This window comes from Bombus pyrosoma, linkage group LG6, assembly GCF_014825855.1.
Source record: "Bombus pyrosoma isolate SC7728 linkage group LG6, ASM1482585v1, whole genome shotgun sequence".
NCBI lineage: Eukaryota > Metazoa > Arthropoda > Insecta > Hymenoptera > Apidae > Bombus > Bombus pyrosoma.
The window spans coordinates 10,046,194-10,073,867 of NC_057775.1; the positions used below are offsets into that span (position 1 = coordinate 10,046,194).

Here is a 27,674-nt window from a genome sequence, read left to right on the forward strand (position 1 = left end):
CGTGAAATGGCTAGTCGTTACGTGATCTGAAGAGCTCGGCTCTCCCATGCTCACTCGATGTCTTTCCGCTTTTTGACTGTGAGGAGAAACACAGAGGAAGAGAACTAAACTTCACTTGGTAAACAATAATCCCGTAGAGATGCGCAAATACTTGACACTTCCAATTAACGCAACGTCATTGTACGTGGTTATGGCTATTTCGTATCTAGTTGACATATAACATACAGTCTATTTATCATTTGGCAAAGATAAGAAATATTCATTTTATTGTACATCGCTATTGTATACGACGTTTAATCATTTCTTCTATTCCGGCGAATTTTTAAAATAAAATAAAATATTTTCAAAGAAAAGAAAATACTATTTATTGTTTATCGTCACATTCCTTGTTAAAGTATTAGTGACTACAATTTCATATTTTTTATAAATATATAAATATTTAAATACTATTTACATGTTTAATTTGGTACAGTTACCTTAATGCTGTTAACTAGTAAATAATTAGTTAGTTATTAGTGGTTAATTACCAAACTAGTACAGTTTTACATACATGTTTCTACAGGCGGCGCAAAAGATCTAGTATTTCTTATAGAAAACTAAAGAGTTTTTTTAACATTGTGTTCTAGCAGTTAGAAGCGTTTGCATATTGTTGGGTATTATTAAGTTTCGTTTTTTACGTATATATTAATATTTTTCAGCATGCTTCACAATCACATTGCTCTGCACTGTATTATATTTATTCACTATTTTTCTCAAGTACAATTCTGTTTTGTAAAATCATACTTATTTTTTGTGCCGCTTGTATCTAAACTTTCTTTCGTTCGCTACCGTATCTTAGAGTAAAATAAGAATAAAAGGGGGTGTCCAAGGAAGTTGCGGAATGCCCATAGGTTCCGAAGGTCGCGAAACATCGAGCAGAGAAAATTGTTTCATGTCACGGAAAAGAAACATCGAGCTAATATTACTTGTCGCTAGAAACGTTGCGGAATAATTTAATGAGAACTGACCGGTCCTTCTTTCACGAAATTATTCTCCGCCTCCTAGCTCGCGATGTTCACTTTAAATTGGAAGTCGAGCGCGAGAGTGAAGCCGATTGCCCGACATATTAAATCATCTTGTTGTCGACTCGTGATACCAACTTCCTTCGTCCCTTCGGTTAGATTACCGTTTCCACCAGACCTGCGCCGTTAAAAACTCTCCGGTTAAATTAAAAAACAAGACGATCGCGACGATGGAACGAAAGAAAGAAGCAATTTCGCTGTCGCGTGAAATGTTCATTGCGAAAACACCTTGACGCTTTTTCATTAGCGATGCTATTTCTATTGGAACGCAATATAACAGCTCAAGCTCAAAGTACATTACGATTTCCTTCGAACGTCATACTTAACAAGAAGACATCTTGTAATATTTTTTCGTTTACGATTACGACGATGCCACGATAATTAGGTTGATCGAATCGGCTAATGTAATGTTTCGTAATGTGACGTCTGAAAGACTGAATTTTCAATGGATCTTCGATCGGTTCTTATCTTACCTTCTTTTTTTGGAATTCAATTAATATCATTATCGAAATTTTACAAGTATCAATTATTTCGTTCTCTGCATGAGTACTAAGCTCGTAATGGACGAAAGTCTAACACGATAATAATAGTAATAATAGTGAAAAAACAAAATTTCAGAAATAAATTTTGCAAGCTGCGAATAAAACTATGAAACTAAACATCCTAGGACTATGAAATTGTGAGAGAAAAATCTATATCCTACAACCTTTAACTTCTTGACTTATAACATTCGTTAGAATATTAATTTATTCCTTTGTCGTATTTTTATTTAAAGAAACATTTCAGGCAAATGAAGTTTTATCATATTCGATATATTGTACCTATATACATGTTGTATATAGAACGAGAAATTTATATTACATTGTAGAATTCTTCAGGTGATGTCATTTTGTTATTTACATGAATTGAGCAATTTCATTAAATTTCATTCATAGAAGTTACATCTGCTATTATTACAATTATTAATTGAATTACGGATTCCCATTAATTTATAATACGATACTGGACTCAAAAAGAATCGAAAATTAAATATACACAAATTGTTGAAATGAGTGTAATAGTATTTCTTATACAACGTGTTTGACATATTGATTGTCGCTTTCGATAATTTGATAATAAAATGCTCGAAACAAAATAATTCCGACCGATAAATAAATTACTGTAGCAACTAGGAAAATATTTTCTGTTATAAGATTATAGAGGTCCTCTTGTATATGTACATTTGTTAGAAATCTAAGTGTACAAAAATGTATAAAATATTCAAATAAAGTATTCATCATATTTGGTAAATGGAACAAATTTTTATTTAGATTCTATTTCTTTAGTTATATCTATAACAGATAAATTTGTAGAAATAGCTGCCGTCTATTCATAATCATAATACATACAAAGATGAATTTATCGATTTACAGTAATAAACATCATTCGTATATGATATTACTTTAAGATCAAATGATCTTAAAATAATCAATAAGATCGATGTAATAAGTGATGCTTATAGTATTTTTGCGTTTACAGTATTCTGTACCTACGATCAAGTTACGGAGTCCATATGTATGTCAAATACTATTTGTATCTGTAACGATTGCTCTATAAACACCATCATGCAAACAGAATTTTCACCAATGGAATCGTTCGAAACGCTCGAGAAAATATCCCGTTTTAAACTCACGTTCTCTTAGCACGCAAAAATGATTTTTGCAAAATCAGAATGGAATCGAAATTTCATTCACGCGAGCGCTCCCATTTCCAAAAAAAGAAAAGGGCAACCGAATCGATGGAACAAACCACTCAACGACGCGTCAAGCAACAAACATACCACGAAACGTTTCGACGTTGCGGCCAAACAAGAAAATAACGCAAAACGGGCAAGGACATCGTTCCACTTACGGAACATCGATTTTCTCGTTTCTTCTTTCGCGAAACCTTCGATGACGACCAGCCGTTACCACCGTGAAGCTTCCCTTTTCCGCCTCGTAATTCTCGACCTGATCCCCGCTGAAATATTCATCAATCGTCTCGTTCGATTCTCCTTTCGGCCTGTCTCTTTCAATTATCGCCTGGACAAGCTGGATCCGTTTCTTTTTGCACCCAACGGCCATGTTGCTTTGTCACGGTCGTTTAATCGTCCGATCAAATTCTTCGAGCTGGCAAAAAGTAACGGACCTCGGCAAATTAATCGAGTAAAAGTCCACGTTAAACACACGTCTAATCGCTCTACGATCCACGTTCCTCGTTATCGCGGCTAATGAGCCGACCCGGTGACTATGGCATAAACAGTGGTTAAACTGTAATGAAAAGGCGAATGGAGATTAATGTCGTTGTCGTGACACCGGTGATCGTTGGGCAGTTATGTTTTAGGGGTAATCAAATTAATCTGCCTCGTAAATGGGTTTTTGAAATTTCAATTAGATCCAATCGAAATTACTTATGGCATGATGTCGTTCTCGTTTCGATCGAGAAAAGGATTTCTAATGTTTTAAAGGAAGCTTCCAATGTAAAATTGGAAGAAGAAGTTACTCATATAACAGTGATTATTTTATATTTTTCTCGATCCTTTTGACAGATTTTCTGATGATAGAGAAATACCGGTTTGATCGGAAATAAACCGATGAAGGCGACAAGTTTCAGACTTCTTAGGGTTAGCGTAAGATTTTTATAAAATTAATATGAGGGATTAATCACAAGAAATATTAACTATCCGTGTTGAGAATAAAAATAGATAAAAAGTATACGAGAAAAACTTCTGACGTGGAAATCACGGGATTGTTGAATTTTAAATGAAATGAAGTGTACTTACGTGTGCTGTGAGTAGCTTTTACAGATCTGGGTTAGGTGCAGCAGCGTGATTGGCATGCAATTTGTAGAAACGTTTTAGTGCGTTATATTGTAATTAAGTAACATTTGCAAGACACGTTCAGAAATTTAGAGAAAAATATAATCACGTTTTTAGCAGTTCTCGAAACAATTAAGTTCTGAAATGTTTGCTTTCAACTACAACGCATGTTTGGCTTGTCCCATTTTCTAGTATTTGCAGACGTATGCAAAGACAAAACTCCCATGAATTTGAAATCCGTCAAAAGCGCTATACAGTCGTAACTAGTTTTCCTTTCCGTTACTATAATTTACTTTCGAGTATTATAAAATATTCAGAGATTGGACATCAGATATTATTACGTTATAAGATAAAAATTGTTTTATTACCTTGTAAAGATCTCTTGTAATAATACATATTTGTTGTGCAGCAATTGAAACATATCAGTTGTGAGAAAAAACTGAGAGAAAATTGAAACATTACTCGAGTGAACATTTGTATAAGAATTGCTAAAAATAAGTTGCTAATAAGTGGATAGAATAAATAAATAGTAATAAATCCATAGCAGATGAATAAATGAATAATTACCGGTGATAATGGAAAATAAAGTTCAAGGAAAATAAGAAATCCGAACAAGGAAAAGAAACTATTTAAGAATATCAACGTCAAGCGATTAATATAATAACACTAAAAAGATTAATTAACGAAAAGTTACTCAAATATACAATGCGATAATATAATATTGATTTTCTACAAAGTACAATAACGAAGGAAAAATCTTCGACCGGATAGATTTTCCCCTGTAACTCTTTGAATACGTTAAATCGCTCGTTCTTTACGGAAATACACAAACATCAATAATCAGGAGTCGTTCATTGGTACAATACCAATTAAGATTCTTTCAATTTTTTTGTAAAGAACAAGCCTAAAAAATTCCATCTGTTCGAAGACTTTCTGTACGCTATTGTGCACCGAATCAACGGGAAGGAAGAGAAAGAAAAAACGATTTACCTGGTGAATACGGTCTATTGATAGTGCTACAGCAGGGAACGACGATAAGTGGACGATCACGTCGACAACAATAATAATACCAGTTGAATAAGATAAATTGACGATTTGATTAAGAATGCCCCGTTGCTCATCGGTCGATCGTTCCTTTTATCTTGCTTCTGTTGAATCTTATGCTGTACCTTTTGCGACTGCCGGTTCTGAAACTTTTCTAATAGAGACAATCATTTTTTCTTCTCTTTTTTTTCTTATCTTTGTCTCTCTCTCTCTCTCTCTCTCTCTTTCTCTCTCTCTCTCTCTCTCTCAGCCCCTTTCTTTCTCCATTCGAGTGGCAGTGTCTCATGGAAAACTTTAACGAGCATCCACCTTATCCTTGTTGAGATCTCGCGAGCGAGTTCGTCGGTATAAATTGGAAAGATAACTGAAATCCATGCGCAATTTCGCGACCAACGTTGTTCGCGGCTACGTTGTTCTATGTATATAACATGTATGTACGCGTTCTTTGAAGGAATTTTCGGTCGGTATAGTAGATCGTTGTTTTCGTATACGGAACGAGTCACTCGATATGTCGGTTTTCTTGTTTGCTGTTCGATGGCATGGAAGAGGGAAAATGTCGACTCGCGAGGAAACAGCCGAGTTGGGAGAGATTTATTTGCTTACGACGTAATGTTGCCATGAAGATTGATGTTTGATACTTACAGTAGCTGCACAAAATATTTGCACGTGCTTCTTTTTGCTTTGCGTTTCGACGTGTTTGTTCTGACTGGTCTTTTAGGTAACATTACAATTACTGAACTCGTCGAAATACGAAATCTTTCGTTCCATATGCAATTGGAAGGGTTGCAGTTATGAGACAATTACACAATACCTGGTAATTTGAGTAAATAACATAACTTTTCAAGCACGTTATAAATTTATGGTTAACTAATATCTACAAATTTATATTTTGTTCCACTAGGAATAAATATCTTTTATTGTGTTTCTTGGCTTCGAGTCTCGAATGTTCGAATAGAAAACGAATAATCTAGGGAACTTGTCATTCACACGAGACGACAGAAATGACAGTTACAGTTTAATTAATATCGGGATACGTTGATTCCTTAACGCGGAAGATGTTATCAAATGGTTATTTGCGCAGTTAACATAATTCTTTCGTTGTCATAAGACGCGTATTGTTTGGGACCTGGTAAGAAACCAAACTAGATGACGGATGGATTAATTTTGTCCGCCAAGAACTTTGGCGACGTTTCCATCAGGAGCGGATTAAGAAGGAGGACTAAAAGGAATTACAGCCCCGAAGCCTTCTACATTTTTGTAGACACCGCTGTTCGAGAAAAATTTCATTTTACGCCAATAACAAGAAATTCATTTGCTCATCTCAAATTTAAAAATTTAAAAAAATTGAAAGGAAGTCTTTTGATAATGCATAGTGAAAAGTTTTGAATATGACTTATTATAAAATAAATTTCACTCCATATTTACGTAAATTTATTTAATTTTGCTGTACATTAGCAAATAATACTTCTTATAATATCTAACCGATATATATGTATACACATTTTAACTCCCGCCCCCGAATTTTCTATAAAGGGAGCCTCGGCTGGATCAATGATCCTAGGCCTCAAAAACTTTCATCCGGCCCTGGTTTCCATCAACGGATTTTAAATTTTCTTTCCCTTGGAATACGTAATCGACTGAGAAACGATCGAGTAATTTTCGTAACGAGAATCATATGACTAACTCTAAACGACTAAATCACGAACGCTGTGTCACGATCATTCCATTGTAACGTATTAATTTTTATCCTCGTTATGTGTATTATTTGGTTGACGGTGGTCGAATCGCGATGAAAGGCGAGGAAAAGATTTCAGGAGGAATAAAAATGGTTGTGCACGGAACGAGTCACGCAATTTCAGCGAGGAAAAAGTCGAACAGTGTAACGAGGTTTGTCTTGCTATGATTATTGCTTTTTCCAATTGTAACAACACTCCAGGGGAAGATGCTATTATAGTTTTTGATCGCGTAACTTTACATTTTTTGCTTCTCTCTCTTTTTCAGAATGTTCCACGCACGAAGGAAAAAGTTGAAAACGAAAGATAAGGTAATTAAAAATAATACATTAAGCAGTTAACGTAAACACTTGTGTGTAGTTTTATTCGACTCAAAAGGAAATGTATCTCTTGTTGAATTATTGGAAAATAATTTTAGGCGATAAGAAGAAAAATCTTCGCATGCAATGTTTCACGCTAATATAAGCTTATGGGAAATAAAATTTTGTTTTCGGAGATACGTTTTGTGATTCGTTACTTTCCTGCCGATATTCTTCCTGTCGTAGTGTGTTTTCATATTATTGTTAGTGATATATCATGTAAAATTTTAACACTTTCGTTTTTTTATTCGTATTTTTCGTATTTTTAGTAAGGAATTATTTGAATGATATCTAAACGAATAATGGCGAAAATAAGAAGATATCGATTTAAGTAACTCGATTGACAAAGGTAATAGCGTCACGGTTTTATTGCTGTTCATTCGTTCTAAGTTCAGTTTCAAACAGAAGCGAAAATTTTCGAGGAAACTAGGTACGTTTTCGGGAAACTCTGGAGGATTCAGCAGTACCGGAGCAGAATGCTGAATAAGATTGTAGAGACGCTCCCTTAATGTTCAGCCTGCCCCTTCTATATCTACTTATAGAAATGTTCTGCAACTTCAAGTACCTATATCTCGCAATCAGAGGTAATAGTTTCGCGGCTCTTACAATCATTCGAACGTCGGATTTTACGAATCGTTCAGACATCGTCAAAATTGCAAAGAAATAACATACTTTTGTGAAGAATAAAATAGGCAACGGAGGAAAATAGAGAAAGTAAGGATATTCTTTAAAAGCTGAAAAATGTATTTTATTAGTCGCGACGCCAAATATTTTCTTTTTTATAGATAAATTTTCTAAAAGCAGCTTTTGCTACAAATAAACAAACTAAATCATTTTTTAAATAAAATCCGACAAACGTTTTTCAAACAAAGCAATACTATGCAAAATATTCTTTTGTCCATCATATTTCAGCGTATGAAAAATCGATGTTTTGCACGCAATAAAAGAAGAAACAAATAACGTACAGACTGGTGGCTGCATTTCATTCTTTGACAGAGTTGCATTTCAATATTTACAATGTATGTTTCACTATGACCGTTTTCTACTAAATTGAACGTAGAAAATCGGTTTTTCTTTCACCGATTGACGGTTTACACTTTCATTTTGTTATTTCAACAAAACTTTCATCGCAGTTACCTGCTACCTTGCCAAGTATCTTAAGAGCAGACCGTAATTGCAATTTCCCGTATTATATTAAGATTTCGACAAAAACAACATCGTTCTCGTTTTCTCGCAGTCATTGAAAAATAATGTAGCAAATAAAGATAGACTTGATCAATGAAACAAAGTGAAACACTATTTCGATACAACTTCAGTCTTGTCCTATTAACCTGCAAATACCGAACAAATCGATCTTATTCTTGAATTAGCCTTATTATTTTCGCGTGAGATCTACTAAAAATCAATTCGTGTTATTCTATGAAACTTCATAAGCGTAAATTTGATAGGCATGGTTGCTACATTTTTAAACAATTGAAGTGTCAATAGCATTACATTCCGTTCTGTATATCTTACATAGTATCGATACGTAAACACTGTAGAACTGTACATAAATAGTGTTAAAATATATATAGTATAAATGAATATTGGAAACTAATGGCAAGTTAATCAAATTAATTAAGAGTCACACTTGTGATCTCATGAAACCGGCAGACTAATTTGATTCACTAAAATGTTTATGAAATCCATAGATAATAAATCGAAATTATTTATTAAATCGTAGTTGCATACTGAGTTCGGATACAGTGTCGGAAGAAAGTATCTTTTATATACCTACTAATTAATTATGTTCAAGTATATTAAATTTCGTATTATATTTATAAGTACCGTCATTTAGTTATCTAATTCCACGAAAGTGAAATATAAAATTTCATAAAAAACTTCTTCATTGGGAAATAATTGTCGGTATTACAAAAAATGATTTGCATAGCCTTTGTAGCTTGTCGCAGCAATTTTCTGCAATCCGCCTGGAAAGATCTACTTGCCCCGTTTTACCATTAAATCCCTTATTTAATCTTACCCTACGACATCCTTTCTCATCCTCGATCATTTCGATATCGCAGAGACTATGCACGCACTAGTGACAATTTGTCGCGCGATATTTTCGTCGTTTATGAAAAGGACATTCGTTTACGCGAATATAAACGCGCATTTGACGATTGCAAGACTAACATTTAACTGCTTATTGAAGAAAGAAACAATTGAACTTGCGGTTGATGCGAGCGGGAACGTGATAAATTGTCACCAACGCGCACGCAGCCTAAATATTCCGTTATTTACGATAACGAAAATATTTCACATTGTTCTTGTTGTGGCAAATTGTTACATAGACTTTTAACGATGATAGTACGTATCGTGTCTTATGTTTCCCGCTAGCTTGTGGCAGCAGAACTAACCCACTCCGCATATATCGAATAACCTGAAGCCAGTCTCCCGTGAGACCAGCGATCCGAATACTCCATGAAAACGATTCTAATGTCGCGTCGTCGCAAGAATCGTCATCCAAGGAAATAGTTAACAAACGCTGTATGCAGACACAGCGAGGAAGAGGACAGAGAGAATAGAAAGGAAGCGACAACGATCGAGCGAATTCCACGGCGGGAACATCTCTACGAGGAAACACTTACGACAGAGGGCTCGGTATCGTGAGCTGCGGATCGTTCCCGGTGGACAAAGAGCCGGCACACCATCTTCGTACAGTTCTCTTGCCGTGTTCCGATCGAGTGGGCCGTAATTGCACACGAGGGCCTCTACGCGATCCCCGAACCCAACTGCCATTGTACGGTCGGCTATTGGCGTGTCTGTGCTACTGCTTGTCGATTGCCCGGACCTGCCCGTGTAAATTGCACGACCGCAACCGATCTGCCTAATTGTCGACGACGCGAACGGAATGTAAGACAGGTTGCTCCGCGCTGCGAAATTCACCAATCTGAAATCGAGGGATTGTAAATGAGGAGGTTTTGCAGAGAAGCATAGAAACTGCAATGTAAGATGAGGTGGTTGCGGTGCCCTGAGACAATCGATACTATTGTCAATATTTCATGGTTCTCAACGAAAATGCGATTTATCAGTAAATATTGACAATATCGTATTGACAATACTTATTGAGCCCTTCGGTTGAGAATCTTGAAATGGTGACTATATATATATATATATATATATATATATATATATATATATATATATTGATGGTCGGCGGTTTTATATGCGAAGGTTGATAACATTGTATGATATTCGAATTGGAAAAAATCGTAACTCCATTTGACACTGGGCTTGGTATTTAATGAGCCATCCCAATAAATAAAATTTGAACAGTTATGGAAAAATGTAACACTTTGTACAACGTCATGCGATACATATAATAAAACTGAAGGTGATAGCTACGTATTGTCCTGGATTTTTAATAACCTATGTAATAAATATACGACACGTTGAAACTGCCACTAAAATTCGCTTGTAGAGACACCTAATTTTAAGAATTGTTTATCATTATTCCTAACATTGCACAAATTTTCCACCGACAAATTTATTTTATACCATTTATTACTGCAGGCTCGGTGTCATTCGATATGATTCTATTTATCCATTTTCGTTTAGTTTGATCAACCGAATTTGACTAAAATTGATTCACTACTGTACCAACATATATGATTAAATGGACCAATTAAGACCGATACATGCATATGCATTAGTTTTAACACTTGAAATTAAACAGAATCTACGATAATTAAAATAAAATAATTTAATTAATCAGAAATTAGGCAAATACTACCACTGTAATACAGATTATTATACAAACTATAATACAGAGGATTTTCATTAAGATCGACGATGAAAGCTCGATGTTTCGGTGTTTTCCTAGGCAACGTCGATTCGATGTAAGCGAAATGCGTCTGTCGTACATAAACAGTTGGGACAAAACACGCAGAGACAGAGTGGAAAGTTAAGGAAAAGGCTAAAGAAAGAGGCAATGTAAACCTTCTGCTAAATTCAAAGGCGAGTTAACAGTGTCTACACACGCTGCATCGACCAGTTCCATTCACAAAGTGAAAACCTTGGCACATAAAAGTCGTTTCGATCAATTCAACTTAGGCTATTGCATGGTGTACAGAATGACAATACGTGTGGATTTTCACGCGACTTGGGTGCACATTCACACGTACACAGACTCGCGTATACACGAGATATTATCACACAACAAACGTACGGTGAAAGGCCTTATGTCTTTTGACTCCCTCTGTATCTGCGCTATTTGTTGTTGATCCCTGAAGATGGAAAGGAAGTGGTTGAATTCCATTGAATTTTACGAGTCATGCTCGTTGATCGTTTTCCCTTAAAGTCGTTTAGAAGCTTATGTCATGTATTTCGTAAAACGGTTCCTGTCTTTTTCTACGCCATTTATTGCTTTCTGTAATTTGAAGATATGAAGAAATATACTTACATATTTATATTTTATAATTTCTATTTTGTTTTTCAAGCTTGATTGGGAAATGGAAGAACACTGAATGGTGAAAAAGTTATAAAAAAATAAAATATTGACAGAGGTATTTATTTATTGTATCGTTATGTGTATGTTCCGAAAAATATATTTTGCCATTCTTTTCTAATATACTTCTAATTATAAAATTAAATAAAATGACGCTACATATGTAATTTCTGTCTTCGATCCTTTTAAAGATTTTGAAAATTTACGTTGGCTAGGAAAAACATGTTTTATAAATGCTTAAGTACTCCGAATAGCCACAAAACTGCGCGACGCTTTCTAAAAATATAGAAGTATAGAATATCATACTCTGTAATGAAATAATCATACCATCGAAATAACGTAGTAGATACCAATAAATTCACGAAATATTCTTCTCTCTGTACAATTTCGTCAGCGGAAAATATCCTTTGTTTCCCAGTATTCGGCCGATTAGTTTCATTAACAATATAAAAATAAACATTATGTCACAAACGACAACGAAATCATAAAGCTACGTTCATTTCGTCCTTTTTATTTTTTGCCTATCGAACCGCCGTTAATGCAAATAACGAGTTTACGTCGTGATAAAGTCGCGTCGATGTGATTAATGCATATCCATTTTTTCGTTTGCTTTTCTGGCCGTATTTCTCGTTTTTACGTTTTTAATCAAATCCTATCTATCTTGTTAAATTACATACGATTCGTACTTATTCGTCAATCGTCCGCCTGTGGTAAATCACCGTGAATATGTTTGTCAAAGCCGCTTAATGTTACAAAACCAAAGATCTATTCGAACACCACTTTTTAATATAATTTCTCAATTAAATAACATCTATGCATCATCGATATCGGAAAGCTTTTGTTACAATTTAAAATACGAGATGTTTTTGTACAAAATTGTGTACCTAAAATCTTGAGTGTACGCGTATTTGTAAGTATTTTGTACAAGTACCTTTACCTCATAAGAATGTATCTATAGGTTGAATTTTCTTTTAATTATTGCAAGTTTGTTATCGATTAGTTTTAGATTAATTATTAGCGTATAAAGAAATATTTGATCTATTCTAGTCTATCCAGTCGGATATCTGGATTTTCAATTCGTTAATCTTATATTTAGGTTCATGGCTATTTGACCTGAAGGTTTTGTTTCAAGCACTTCCTGTAATCCTAAACACCAATCTTGTAATCCTAAACCGTGACATGACTTATTATCGTTGAGATCATATTACTCCTGTATCAATTTTTCATATCAGGGTATTTGCAGACTTTCAGGATTTTAGTCATTCCTCAGGGGCCAATAAAATCCGCATCAATATTTCCGAACGACAAACTATTTCGATACTTCAACGCCGTACAGAGAGAATGAAAAGGAAAGCAAGATCTTTGGCAATCTTTGGCGCCGTTCCAATTATTCCGTCAATTTCTCTTCCATCGTTCGAATCATTCCTTTCTATAAAGGAAATAGTGACTGAAGGAAGTAACTCATCAAGATTTTATATCTCATGAATGAAATTTTATAACTGATTTAAATTGTGTATAAAAATAAGGTATTCGTTCATTCAGAATAAGATAATCCTTAGAATGTTTAAAAGAAGAAGATATCTATAAGAATCCAATTTATTTGATTCTGTTCATAAAAATATGAATTTGTATAAAAACCCATAGCCTGCAAATTATAATAAATAGTAACAGAAACGAATAGCAAAATATTGGCGATTATTTTTAAATATTCTCACAGAATCAAAGATTCATTGATATACCATTAAGAAAGAAAGCGAGGTGGAATTCAAATCTTATTCGTTATATTATTATGTAAAAAACATTTTGTTTTAGCTTATAGTATTAAGTATTGTAGTATTTCTAGTATGAAGGTACCGTTGGAGGAGTCATATTTTTGTTTCCATACAATAGTCAGGTTAAAATGTATGTATATGGAAAAGAATTAGTACCACAGCCTTCCCAAAGAATAAATCGATTTGGAATTAACTACGTTGCCACGTTCCAAATCTTCGCTTTTCCCCTCATGCTCCCCGCAATTGAATTAAAAACAATTTAAGTCACTTTGTAGAAACAAATATAACCTATAACGTTTCTTACGAATCACTTTTCCTATTTTATCATATAAACATGTACACATTTCTGGCGTGTCTGCACTCATTTAACGTATTATTTAACGTATTAGTCACGTATAATTCTGCACTAATTTGCAAACGAAAAATATGATTCAGCGAATAATTCGACCCCCCCCCCCGTACCCACCAAAAGAACTTGTTTGTTCCCGATCTCACCGATTCAATTACAGTGTCTTGTTAAACCAGCCACAATAGAACAATTAAACTCAGCAACCTGAACTATACAACAATCCTCCCAATCTCAAAAAACTGAAAGACTACAATACAAATGAAATTCAATTTAACACGATACACAGAATCGGTGTGGAGCACGGCTACGCGCCCACTTTTATTCTTTTCGAATAACGCCTTTCACACCGGATCTCTCTGCTGAAGTTCATCCTCGCACGCTCGTGCAAAAGGGTAGATTGAAAAAGAGAACTTGAAAAACAAAAAAAAAGAAAAGAAAAAAGAGGAAAAAATTATCACCGCGAAAAATGACGCTGCCTTAAAATCCGTACGAAAGCACGCGCATAAGAGCTTACCCGAATTCCGCAGAATCGAAGTCTTCTACTTCGTCGTACCATGATTGAATATGAAAGCGAATCCTCGCGGTGGACGTCGTGTTTCTTACGCTGCACATGTCGAGCACGTGCACGTTCTGCCACACTCCGAATCGTTCTACAAAAGATAGACACCCGGATTGTTAGCATCTGTAATTTTGGGTTTCAAAAACTTCCATAACAATTGGATGATACGAAGTGGCTCACGAAAGTATTCTGACACTCCTAGAAACATTTTATGTATATGCAGTTATACGAAATATTTCGAAATGTCATTAATACTATACCAAGACACAGCTCGTTAACAACAAATTGTTCAAATCGATGAAATGACATAATGAAATTTTTTTTCTTCGGATTCCTTTATTCAAATGTTTCTAATTGTATGCTGGTAATTACTCACGTTTATTTTATGGTAGTACTTATCATTATTAATACTAATACTAATCGTCAGAGTGAAAGTTAATGTTGTATCGGTATCGATTATCAATTATTGATCATTAGGTGTAAATAGATGTAAACTGCGTTTCCTTTGAAGTTCTTTAGAAATCTAAGTAACAACTTTTGTCAAATTGATTTTTGTGGCCTGTTTAACCTGTGTTCATGTGATTCCGAATATCTTCTAATTTCCTATTCCACTGTTAGAATTTTTAGTATCTTCCTTATGTCATCGCTTCATATATACCACGGTGCATTTAACGTATTTCTTAGTAGAACCGATTGTAGATTTTCAATTTTTTTTTTTTTTTATACGGAATTTGGCAGCCATGCCTCAAATTTGAATTCAATACGACCACATGGGGTCGATGATGGTTTTGTAAATTTATAGTTTATTGTTTGTATTCAGTTTGGAATTGCTGGTTATGAGTCAGTTCATAGTTTTCCTGTCAGTTTTTATTTGATTTGCTCTTGAATATATATTTTCCGGTTTAGTTTGTTGTCTAAACGAAGACCAATATATTTGACAGAGCTTGGTTGCGAGATTTCTGAATTATGAAAGTAGATTTTCGAAATTGGATTTTGTTTTCAGTATAAAAGCAACGTTCGAGTATTATGTTCGAGTTAAATTTAATTTTGTTATCTTAACATAATGAAGTAGAAACGTGGTTACAACTGAATCAATTAAATTCCTTAGTCGGATAGATCCATTTGATTCGTTTTGTTTTGCTTTTCCTCTTCGTCATGCGTGCATATTGTATATGTTTTGCTAAAACTATGTTGTTCGTCGATATTTTTTCGAACAAGTATCAATTCACTCAGTGAAAATAGAGGGAAATTTCTGCTTTATTGATAAAATTCCAGTAAAGCTCTATTTTTTGTATTCAAATTTTAGATACACGTATAAGTATTAAACGTATGCATACTTCGATCGGTGTAAATTTCATTTCCCTAAATTCAAGTTAATTTAAAGTTGAACGCGACGATCGTGGAATCCGCAATGGAATACTTAATAATACCAGTAACATCGATAACTTCGATGTTATTTGATGTTTTCCATCTGTTGGAAATATTGTTACGCTAAAAGAATTCATTTGTTGCCAGAAAATGTAAATACTTCAGATTTATGCATCAAAACGCCAAAATAATCGAATAACGTTTGTTAAAAGAAGCTGTGTTGAAATTTTTTGTTAGCAACAGACCTGCAATCCTGGGAATTTGTGAAACCACATAAATAGCTTCATAAATTAATGCGACAAACATACTTAAATATCGGATTATGTATTAGCGTGTTAAATATTATATGAATTAAATTACGGGTACTATGACTCTACTAATCAATTAATAATAATATTCATGTTGGTAAATATTAACTTTATTATTAATAAATAGTATTAACATAATATCAATAATCGCTATTATAAACAGTGATTAAAAATATATGCGGCGTAAATGTATTATAGAATACATATTTCTTGCGGGCAGAATTGCTGCCACAAATAAACTACCTTACTTTGGAAATCCGTTAGATCTGGTTCACGTATGACTGACCTCCGGTTTTCAGTCTCATACCCGAGACTGTTTTAATAAAAGGTATTCTGGTCATTGAATTGATAAAAGAGAGCCAACTGCATGACCCACATGCTCCTCGGATTTCAATCTTTCGGATTTTTTCATCCGGAGGCAACTCTACCGGTTTATTCGATGGAATCCTGTTGATAGTTCGCAAGATCTCAATTATAAACTCGCGTTACGCAATCCAGAACGCACCAGAGGGTTTGAATGTCACGTGCCGTGATATATCGAGGGTCACACTTGAATATTTTTCTATTATACGAAAAAATCAAAGAAAAATGATAAAATCTTTAATTTGAAGAAATTGTGCGCGATATTTAAATTTTCGTTATCGAACGTTATTCTTTCACTGTCAAACGTTATTATAGATACAGTAGAAGCTCGATTATCCGAACTAACTTCGTTCAGGATGATCGGATAATCGTATTTTTCGTATAATTGAACGACTCGTATTTAACTACATTCTACGTGAAAAATTATAATTTGTTACATATTACAAGTATTATATACGTAAGTTTTATTCATCATTGTTTTCCCAATCCTTGTGAACTGCAAAATCTCATATCTTTTTTAAAGTTAATAGTTTCGCAGGAGTATCATTTGTGGAAATGTCATCCTCTTCAAGATTTCACAAAAGATTTGGTCTTTTAATGCTACAAATTGTTAATTTACTAATTCCGCAAATCACTGCTTTTCAGTTACTGTTCAACCACTGCCTAATCGAGTCACTATTTCACGTCTCCTCTGAATTGAAAACGGTACGCTTACGTTTTGATATATTAGCGAGCAATATAAAAATCAACTGACAATATATCGACAATACAGACAATATACTAGCTTGTCTCTCATCGACAAAAATATATGTACAACGTTTACCGATGCAATGTTCAGATAATCGAACTTTCGAATGATCGATGTTCGAATAATGTTCTACTGTACTTACAAAGACTCAAACATATACACAACATATACACAATTAACATATAACATATAAATATAAAACAATAACATATAAAACAATTACATATTACATATTATATTAAACAATTACATATTATAAAAAAAATTTTTTTTTTTTTTTTTTTTTGTTCAATGAAACAAACCGCTTAATTTCTTACGTTTAGTATTCTTTTCGTACCATAATTGTTTATTTATATATGCAATATTCGCTTTCATATTTCACTTTACCTTGTTTTATTTCAAGTTGATGTTACTCTGATATTATTGTGTTTATTTTACGTTTTGCGTACTTTGCTTTAAATTGGTTGAATCAATGAGTCTGGATTGATAATGAAAAGCCGATGTTTTAAATTAGCTATATTTTTATCGCTTTAATTGCTGAAATATTTACGCAGAACAGAACTACATAAGCTTTTCAAGTGGGCTTCCTCTTTCTTCTTTTTAATTTCATTAACGTATTAGAAACATTTTCGGATAAAAGGAATTCTACGAACTCATGCTTTTTCTAACAGGATATATCTACGCATAATTAGTTTTTTACATGTTTCAATCGGTTTTCCTTTCTAGGTAACTTTATATTTTCCGCGGTGAGCGTAAATAAGAGAATCTGTTTCAATTATATACCGAACGATATAAAACGATACGTAAAACAAAGAAATTGTTTCCATGCATTACCAGTTAAACGCTTGAAAATTCTGTATACTGAAAAAAGTATAAGAATTATAGCTAAAGTTAATAATTTTAAGTCACTTTAAAATACATTTTTTGTATTGAAAAATATACGAAAGGAAAATAAGATGCTTTTAAATTAGTTTATGTAATATTATTCTGTTAAATTATATAATTGTTTCCGAAATGAATAAAAAAATATGCAAATTTATGTTACAGCAACCGAACAAATGATCCCAAGCTTTTAATCGATGATGTATATGTAAAGGAATTGTAGAGAATTAATAAATAGGTAACGAGAACTTACTGTTGCAACCCGTCAAATATATTTGAAATAAATTAAATAAATAATAAATAAATATAGACAATGTCCAAAGTCGCTCGTACAAACGTATTCGCAAAGACAGTGTATAATCGCTCGCAGATAACTCGTAGATATTAATCGATAACTCGTATAACTCGTATAACTGCTTCGCTCGCGATCGCGTCCGTTTATTTATAGGGAGAGTGGGAAAATTCGAATTCGTCTTTATTCGACGGTTGTACGTAGCAGCGACATTGTTTTCCCCGGAGTTTATTTATTCTTACATTACGCGTATCCTAACGATCTTGATACTTCGAGGTAAAACAACAATATAATTTGAATTGTCCTCTAACTCATGTGCCGCTACATATATTATCAAAGCTCAGACAAATATTTCGAAGGCATCTAAAGCACGTCGATTGTTTCTCGACAAAATCAAACGAGCAATCAAGTGCACCCATCGAAGACAGGCAATAAACGAAATGGAATTTTTCTTTTATAAGAACCACTATCGCTTTTTGCGCCTTACTGTAGCAAATTGAAATGAAGTCGAAACAAACTACAAGGGACGAAAAAAAAACAGTATGGTGAGGGAGATTCGTAAGTAAGAAGAAGAAAAATTGAGGTAAAAAGAAGAAACACACTGACATCGATCCGGTTGCAGGCGGAACAATTTCGCGTTCGAACGTATACCCGTGGATATTGAAAAATGATAGGGACGACTAAAGGGAATGAAAAATGGAATATATCTGTAGGAGTTACTTGCCAACGTCTCTGCACTGATCTTTCTCGAGAAGGTTGCACTGTACTACCCATCGTCTAGCGATATGAGCAAGTTCGTCATCCCAGATCTGTCAAAATAAATATCGACATCAGATTCTGACAGGTGTGATCATTAAAGAAAAGTGCATTAACTCTTTATTCGAAATGATCGAAGAAATCCACGATAGTTGTGTAACTGGAGAGAAATTACTGATATTATATGCTGCATCATAATGCGATTTTGTTTGTTATTAATATATACAGAATAAGTGTAGCTTCAACCGTTAATTATTATGATTAGACGACGGACTTTTGTACATTTATAGGGAATGTAAAATTGTAGAAATGCTTATAATATACGGAAATATTCGAAATATTCCACGTGTAGTACTTATTATTATATTCAGTGGATTTATACTTAGATTCCATTTGTTTAATTAGGTTTATAAAAATACGAATTTACATAAAAATCTAATTGTGGTGAAACATAGATACATCCATTTTCTAGTACACAGATAAAATATTCATAACTGAACTCATAATTATGAAGCTCAAATTAATTTAAAGAGAAGACAGAAATATGAGATACCATTTTTGACTTTCATATAGCACTTGTATATTTAAAAATCGATCGAAAATCAAATATTAAAAAAATTCTCAGCTATTCACTGTTCTTTCGTTTAATTGACAGTTTTTATTTGGGTCGTAATAGAAAGTTTTTATAACTCGAGTTTATAAGTTACATTGGGTTTATGCGTATCGAAGTGGAATATACTTTGGTTTATGAACAGATTTATGAAATAAAACAGTCGAAAGGGACTGGTTGGAAATTTTTTCTACTATAGAGAGGGTTGAAATTTCTTTACAGTTGCCATTCAACATCTGAATGTTATTCATGCCAGTCGTCAGCATGTTCCAACCTTATCCCTTATTTTTTTATAGCCACATATATTACGCCTTGGCAAACCAAACTAAATCTTACCAGCTCCATCATGAACTTTGCTGGACGTTGAGGGCCCGGATTTCCTCGCTCCTCGTCCCCGTTCGCCACAGTGTTGCGATAAACGTTGTGCCAATCGAGTATGGTCTCGATATCCTTCTCGTTCAGATCAGTATGCTGAAGGTTCACGCATCTGGCACCATCCGTGTCGTGCTGTGAAAATGATATATCGAACTTTCAATTTACGATAGGACATTAGATGTTTTACTATTAACTTAATATTAAGAAAGTAGAATTTTATGTTTAATAAAAGAAAAGGAATATAAAGAAAAGGTCATTCTCTTTGATCATTTCTTTCGTTATTTCTTATAATCATATTTCTTCCAATATCTTTGTTTATTGTTGCTTTATTTTTAACGATTTTACGTCATTCGAACATCGTTTAAGTTTGTCAAGCAAACGAGACATTGTTAATTGAATCGCTGCTTTAATCTTCCCGTTCGTTTCAAATAACTTTTATACATTCAAATTGAAATTGTCATTTAAAAGCCCGATTAGTTATACATCTTGGATGTTCGTATTAATAAACGCAAATTATGAACCGAAATTTCTATAACTGGTATAGCAATAGTACAAGAATAGTGCAGATATCATACATATTGTATGAAGATTCTATCATATTACTATATTTTAGGTACACCGATGATTTATTATACCTATCACGAAGATTACGGTTTTAGAATACGATTTTTATTGCTTGATATAATATTAGAAGATTTCCATTTTCTATTTCCATTTTCCATATTAAAATTTCTGAAACGTGCACAAAAATTGATCAATTGGTACGATCAATTATTATCAGGGATACACAAATGTATTTGGTTTAGGTCGAATAGTTGGAATAAAATTAAAATGTCAATAGCCTTCTTTTTATATGGATTCATAGTTCCTTCGAACTGGCGCTATCGATTTGCGAATTTCGTACTCAATAAAAATAGCCTCTTTAAGCTTTTCATACGAAGTGCTATCGAATTTAGTGGGAGGGTACTCGAAGCAGATACTTTCTTTAGACAGAGCTTTGACGTGATGCTTCATCTAATTCGCTTTGATGTATAGCAGAGGAAGAAGCATTTTTTATGTCTATCACAGACCCACAGGGGTATTCTACTTTTTTAGAAGCAGGCTATGAAATTCACTCTGTCAGTCTTGATTTTCGTTCTACGCGTTCTTTGTGTGGTTGTTTTATGCGCGTAAAATACATACATGTGTGATATCCTAGCTACATTAATTCATCAAGTATATACGTATATATTATTTCATATTTTTGTACGGACAATATATAAAATTTTATAGTCTATATATTCTATATTCTGCGATACATTTCTACTTTAAGTAATAAAGACACTTATTTAAGAAAAAAAAAGAAGACAGAATATAATATAGAAAAAGATATTAACCGTCGATTCAGAAAAAGCGAGTAATTCAAAAAGTTTCAAGATCGACGTAAAAAATCGTTCTAAGAGTTTTCTACATAATTATTTTCAGGAGAAATAAAAATTTTAATATAGGGGCGATTTTTTGCCATGTCGAAAAGTTTGATCTGATACTGCTTCTAAAATACTTTTCCAATAAAGCATTCTATTTTATACAATCGTATGATAGCGTAAAAGTATTGTTATCAAAGGAAACGATATCACGACGTTGCTTTAATTCTCTATCTTACGTAATTCCATCGATTGCAAATGGGTTCTGAGACAGTTGCTCGAACGAACATTTGCATGTTGCAACGAACGAAAAACATAACTTTTCATTGGAAACTGAAGAGCAATGAAATCTTAATTCGACTGCAATTTAAAGTGACTCAAGTAGTACCTTCAGCTAGAGAGCTAACGATGGCATTGATAACATTGTACTTGAAGCAAAATTGGGAACTAATTTTAACAAGCTATGCTATAGATCATAGATAAATAATTTTCAGAAATTATTCGATTATACCTGCTTGCATTTATACGTGCATTCGTACCTGTAACAGTTCTCATATGTTTAAATGCAGGTGAATTTAATAAATAGGAGGCAATTCTGTACGTTGCAATAAATACTAAATTTATTTTTAATAAATAATAAATTTAATTCGATTCTGAACGATTACTATTCTGTATCTCGATGTGTGAAATGATAAATAAGACGGCTATTTAATACTCTAACGCTCTAAAGAATCTAAAGTAATGACGATATTTCAACTAATCGAAACAAAACGGATTAATGATAACGCGTTGGTTGTTGCGGCATCGGGGAACTTAGAAAATAATTGGATGAAAAATATCACAGAGAATTTTAAAACTGCCACGAAAGCTCGGATTAAAGGGAAATTAGCGATAACGACAGAGAGCGATCGACCTAATGGCATTTAATCGAAAGGTTTCTTCTCACCTGCCTCCTGCATTAACGTTGATCGAACGAATAGAGAAAAAGCCTCTATCACGCTATCAGTTTTCACCATTCTAAATGTCCAGCTTGTAATCTTTCATTCTGACGAATGTGTAAATAAATTTCGTACTTTAATTTTCTGTTAATAATACGATCTACTATATTTTTGGATTGTCTGTGCCGGCCGAAAGTTCACGTAAAAACATTATTATACATAACATATTGTTCATTCATATAGAGGATGTTTCACGCAACCAGCTCAGGCTATGGAATTAAAACGATGGAACGTAGAAAGAAGAAGAAACAAGTGTTTTCTTTTAAAGTGCAGATGTTTTACAAAGTTCGAGTTAACCCATATTTTTTTAACTGTATATCTTTTAAATAAAAATAAATAAATAATTGACGAGCTTTTCTTCTCCCACCAAAAATGTTAAAGTCTTTGGAAAGTCTTTGGATATTCGAATGATATATACACTTTAATTTCAATTTTTGCAAAACGAGGAGAACGCAAAGCCATACTTTATACTTATATTACTTTTTCTACATTACAAATTTCCGGATACGTGTACATTTCTGATATATATTTTCTTGCTTAAAAGTTGCTATTCAATGAAATTTATCATCCCTTTCAATTACAACAATGTCTCTAATTACACAATATATTGCATGCTATCTAGCAAACGCGTTCATAATCGGAAACAGTCAGAAAGTATTGATGAGCACGTAAACTGAAATCTGTATTCGATATATCAATATTTCAAAAGCTCGATTTCAACGGTACGAGCATAAGCGTAATTTATGTACGAGGTGTACCTAAATCACTCTAACTAAAATATTAAATATGACAGCAAAATGTAGTATTCGAATGCACATTGGTATTAAGAGCCTTCATAGAGATGTATCATAATAGTATTTCGTACGATAAATATTAAATATTAATCGCTTTTATATTTTTACAAATACATGTATGTGATACGTAATTGTAATTGCATATGGCCAATATGGTTGAATTTTGGGGAGAAAAGTCCAACAAACGCTAAAATAGAGAGTTAACGTGATTGGTACAAATAACGTTAAGGAACAGCGGCATCGTTATTCGAAATTCCATGGCCCGCAATTTGACACGCACACACTGATAGCCATCGTTAATGCAGTATCCACCCTTTACCACCAGCTTATTTTCGATATATCGCGTTCTCGACATCGTTATTTCCTCGTTTCATAAATTTAAACCGGTAGAAATTTCGCACTGGCCAAGCAACGTCGACACTCCTTGTCGCGCTTTACTCTGAACGTGCATATGAAATAATTGAATATGCGTATGAAATGGTAATTCGTTTTTCGAAAAGCGAATTTTACGATCGATGTAACGATCGTTTAATCTCGTTCTCTGCTGACATAAATTAGCTACCAGATTTTAAGAAAAGTCAGAAATCAATTTGGAAACAAGTAAGTACGTCGAAAATTATGGAGTAAATTATTTTTTTATTACGTGTAAATTATTATTTATTCCGTGACATTTTCCGTATACAATAATGGGCGAAACTGAACGTGCACTCTTTAAAATAAAATAACTTTTTTAAAATAGGATCAAACGACCTGAGTTTGTTTCTTGAGAATTAGATGAATTAGTTTAATAGTAGACGTGCAAAAAGTTTTTGTAAAAATTGCAATTGAACGAAATCGCGAAGAAAATAGTAAAACTCGCTTTTCATAACGTCTTTATCTGAGTCTGTCATGAAATTTTAACCAATACGTTTAATTATAAGTATATTACGAATATTTCGTTTAAACGCAATTCGATCCAAAACAAAATTTTCGTCACTTTCAGCTTAAAATCTATAGATTCTTTCATCGTTATATCTTTACTGCAGACTCAGATAAAAAGGTTGTAAAAGCGATTTTTACTTTCTTCTATCGGTTCCGGCCAGTTTGCGATTTATATAAAACTTTTTTACGCGTCATCTAGTAAACTGATTCTTCTTACTTCTCAAAAAAGAAAAAAAATCAATTCGTTTGGTCGAATTATAAAAAAGTCACACTGTTTTAAAGGCCGTGTATTTAATTTTCCTCATTATTGTAATTGTCTATGACATTTTCATGTAAGAAATCCTTTGTTATTAATTAAAATTGCAATTCTAAAACGAGTAAGCGAGAGGTCGAGGAACTAGGGCAAATGGAGACCTATTGATCTACAAAGATCAACTTTAAGGGAACACGAAATAGAAATTTTATAATACAGTTGGGTTAAGATTGAATTATTTTTATATAAAATTACTAGAAGGAAATTGAATCTTTTGTGTAACGTAAGTTCGTTTTTTGAAGAAGCTGAAGTATAAAAAAAATATTGTACTTTATTTAACTTGTGCTTTTTAACTCGTTACCTACGAGAAAGACTTCCTTGATGTCTCCTTTAATATCGTTTAAAGTAAACTAAGTATACTTTGCTTTAAGTGTAACACGTCGATTATTTATAATAATAGTGTAATTGATTTTGAAATTGATGTACCTATTTACTGTTCTAGTATATACTATTTGTAAATTGCAAAATAATATACAAGTTACTTTATTTACAATTTTCAATAACATCGTATTTATGAAACGTTTAAACATTGTTTCACTGTTTAATCGTTAATCGTTAACAATTCCCTTGTTGTGGCTTAATACCTAGACACTTCTGTATTACATGTTTATAATCTTCCCTTAAATAAAGTAAAATTTCCTTGCAAAACTTTGATTGTTTTATTATCAAAGCTGTTATATCATTATGCAAAAATATTTGTTAACACTGATAATTTGTCATTTGCATCTTGTATAGTTTCCCTAATAATATTGTTCCAGTTCTACAAAACAGCCCTGGTCGTATTTTAATTTAACCATAAGAAAATATAATATTAATTTGTTAATTAGTACACTTGGAAACTTTTTCACAAAGGAGCGTTAAAAAGTACTACAAAAATGTAAAGTTATACAAAGCTACATTGTCATAGAAGCAGGCAGCATCCGGCGCGGAATGATGATACCACGTATCTGACATCGCGAATTAACGCCCGTCTCAAGAATTCACGTTTCCTATAAAACCTTAGTCTGAATGCGTTCGCGCTATTCTTCGTGGGTGACGGCGTGATCCTCCGGCCTGGAAATGTGCGCCGAGAATAGACTCATTGTATGCGTGACACCGGGTCGACAATAACGAGCGGTGTCGTCGTCCCGAATTTCCTGTTGCGCAAATTCGCACTTGCGATGGATTTTTATGTTCTCAATTCGCTAACCTCGATCGCGTTCGTATTTATTATCGACGTCACGGTGACGTTTTCCGCGGGTATCGTTCGCTCATCACGAACGCGGCGTCTCGATGAAGCAAGAATTTCGTTGGATATTTACAGGAAACAAGCGGAAATCGATATTGGAAGAGGGTGTAATTACATTTCGTGAGATAACGATAAAGCGTAAATGAAGAAGATTTAAACGATAAATCGACATGTTGCCCTATTTAAAGCGAAATATCCTAAAACATAGAGTTTACTTTACAGTATTTTAGTTTAAAAGATTGTCGTAAAGAAGATTGCATTAGGGCGATACGTACGAGACGTTCGTTCCTTCGAATCAAATTTTAACCGCACACAGTTTCTTCAAAAAGTCGTGTAACGTTTAAATGGTTTTCCAAGTTTTTAATACGGTAGTCATATTTCTAGGCTGCCGCGGATCTGCGCGCAACGTATTTCATATGATTTCGGCGATAATAACGTCTACGATAGATTATGTACTCTGTTTTATGGTTTAATATTGATCATTCTTTATGCACTTGCACGCGTTTAAACAATTTTTATAGTTTACCGATACATCGCACTTGATATATTGTGGATTTAATGAAGATTCAATGGGGAGTAAACAATGCATGATTAATGACCAATAATCTTACTCAGCGTTTTCTGACTCGCTGTATCGGTTAATTAAATGAACAAAATCATGTTGTATCACGTTTGCTCGGACTGATTAATATTTGCTGCATTAATTAAAAATTTCATCGATAGAACAAACAGCATAGACATTGCGTAAATGTGAAAGTACCGCAATAAAGATGATTTAACGGCTCCAATAATTATATTCCATGTTATTCCTATCTCAAATTTATTAAGGGTTGATTAAAATTCACGTCTTTATATCGTTAACCGTTATATTATTTATATCGTATAATTTACAACATTTGTATCGTTGTACCGTTATTTACATCACTCCTGTCATCGGCACTAGAACTATCGACGATTAAAACATGAGATTTACAAGTAACAGAGAAATGCAAATACAAGATAAAATATAAAAAATACCATGTTGTTTGGTCCTCTTAATACAGTGATACAAGGCAAAAGGAAATCTTTCATCCACATATTTTACGCAGAGTCATCCAACATTGCAAAAATGGACTGTTTTAATTCTATACAATTCTTATGAAAAGTCGCCAATTGGTTATTTGCGCCATTCTTGTAGTATCAACGTTAAGATTTGACATAAAATTGGTACAATAAATCTTCTAACGTAATAACATAAAATAACATTGAGATTGAAGAAACCTCAGCTTAACAGTTGGAGATGTTGTTCATTATTTTTATGATCGATTATGATTAAAGGCCATGTTATTATATTACTAACTTGCCATCGTTTATACCATTAAAATGCAATGTACCATCGAGATAATAAACATGATATCGAAATTTATTAAACTTCGCTTCGATAATTAGGTTAACATCTCACAACAACCATACAAATCAACAATCATAATAAGATGATAGGAATTACGATTCTCCCGAAACGAGTCAGATATGGCACAGAGGATTAATATCTCTAAATGCATCAAATATCCAAGCAGCAAGTCATTTTAATAAATAAGTTCATCGATTTATGGAAATACGTACCGGAAATTGGCACATGGTGTGATTGGCGCAAATGCGGCAGTAAGGATTGTCTTTGTGGCCCACTGAGAACGATGATATTGTTCTCGGTAGTATGCAATCATAGCAGCCCGTTAAGAACAATAAGAAGCAAAACGAGATATGACCTGTCATTCCGCCGGTTCTCGTCGTGGCTTTCAACGGCCGAAAATTCGCCGCGACGTTTTATCTTTTGCGTTTCACTGCTGTCCGGGTAATCTCGCCGCTACCTTCACCCCATGGCGATGTTTTCCGAATCGATTTTCCAATTAAACAGTGACAAGCCGGCCCACGGCGGAGGATAATATTTTTCCTGCCGGAAATGATGTTCGTTAAAAAGCAAGCGGGTAGAACAAACCAAAAGAGGATAACAAACCTACGTACCAGTTCCTTGATGACAACCAATGCTCGCTCACGACTGCTATTTCACGATGTTGACGGTTAATCGCTTAACGTTTAGTTACAAGCCTGCTATTCTATAAATTGAAACGATCATTTC

At 33.6% G+C, this 27,674-nt stretch overlaps 1 protein-coding gene across 2 annotated transcripts; it reads right to left on the reverse strand.

Annotated features, from left to right (window-relative positions):
• Window positions 1-481: 481 nt before the first annotated feature.
• LOC122568372 (venom allergen 3-like) lies at window positions 482-27,626 on the reverse strand. Of its 2 annotated transcripts, XM_043728051.1 has the most exons (8): window positions 27,560-27,626; window positions 27,161-27,488; window positions 19,863-20,033; window positions 18,885-18,969; window positions 14,155-14,290; window positions 11,241-11,441; window positions 4,888-5,095; window positions 482-3,208 (listed from the first exon to the last, which is right to left on the reverse strand). In XM_043728051.1, the coding sequence occupies exons 2-6, from the start codon at window positions 27,308-27,310 to the stop codon at window positions 11,432-11,434; spliced, it is 552 nt and encodes a 183-aa protein (XP_043583986.1). In that variant the 5' UTR covers window positions 27,311-27,488; window positions 27,560-27,626; the 3' UTR covers window positions 482-3,208; window positions 4,888-5,095; window positions 11,241-11,431. The 2 variants fall into 2 exon arrangements, with proteins under 2 accessions (XP_043583986.1, XP_043583985.1); XM_043728050.1 differs by lacking the exons at window positions 482-3,208; window positions 4,888-5,095; window positions 11,241-11,441 and adding an exon at window positions 7,008-9,962.
• Window positions 27,627-27,674: the final 48 nt, after the last annotated feature.

Excerpts from the sequence above, each read along its gene's own strand:
- LOC122568372 (XM_043728050.1), bottom strand. The coding sequence starts at position 27,310 with ATGACAGGTCATATCTCGTTTTGCTTCTTATTGTTCTTAACGGGCTGC. Across the intron at positions 20,034-27,160 it reads ACACCATGTGCCAATTTCCG|CACGACACGGATGGTGCCAG; the intron begins GTACGTATTTCC and ends TCATTTTCACAG. Across the intron at positions 9,963-14,154 it reads TTCGATTCTGCGGAATTCGG|ATTGGTGAATTTCGCAGCGC; the intron begins GTAAGCTCTTAT and ends CCTCGATTTCAG.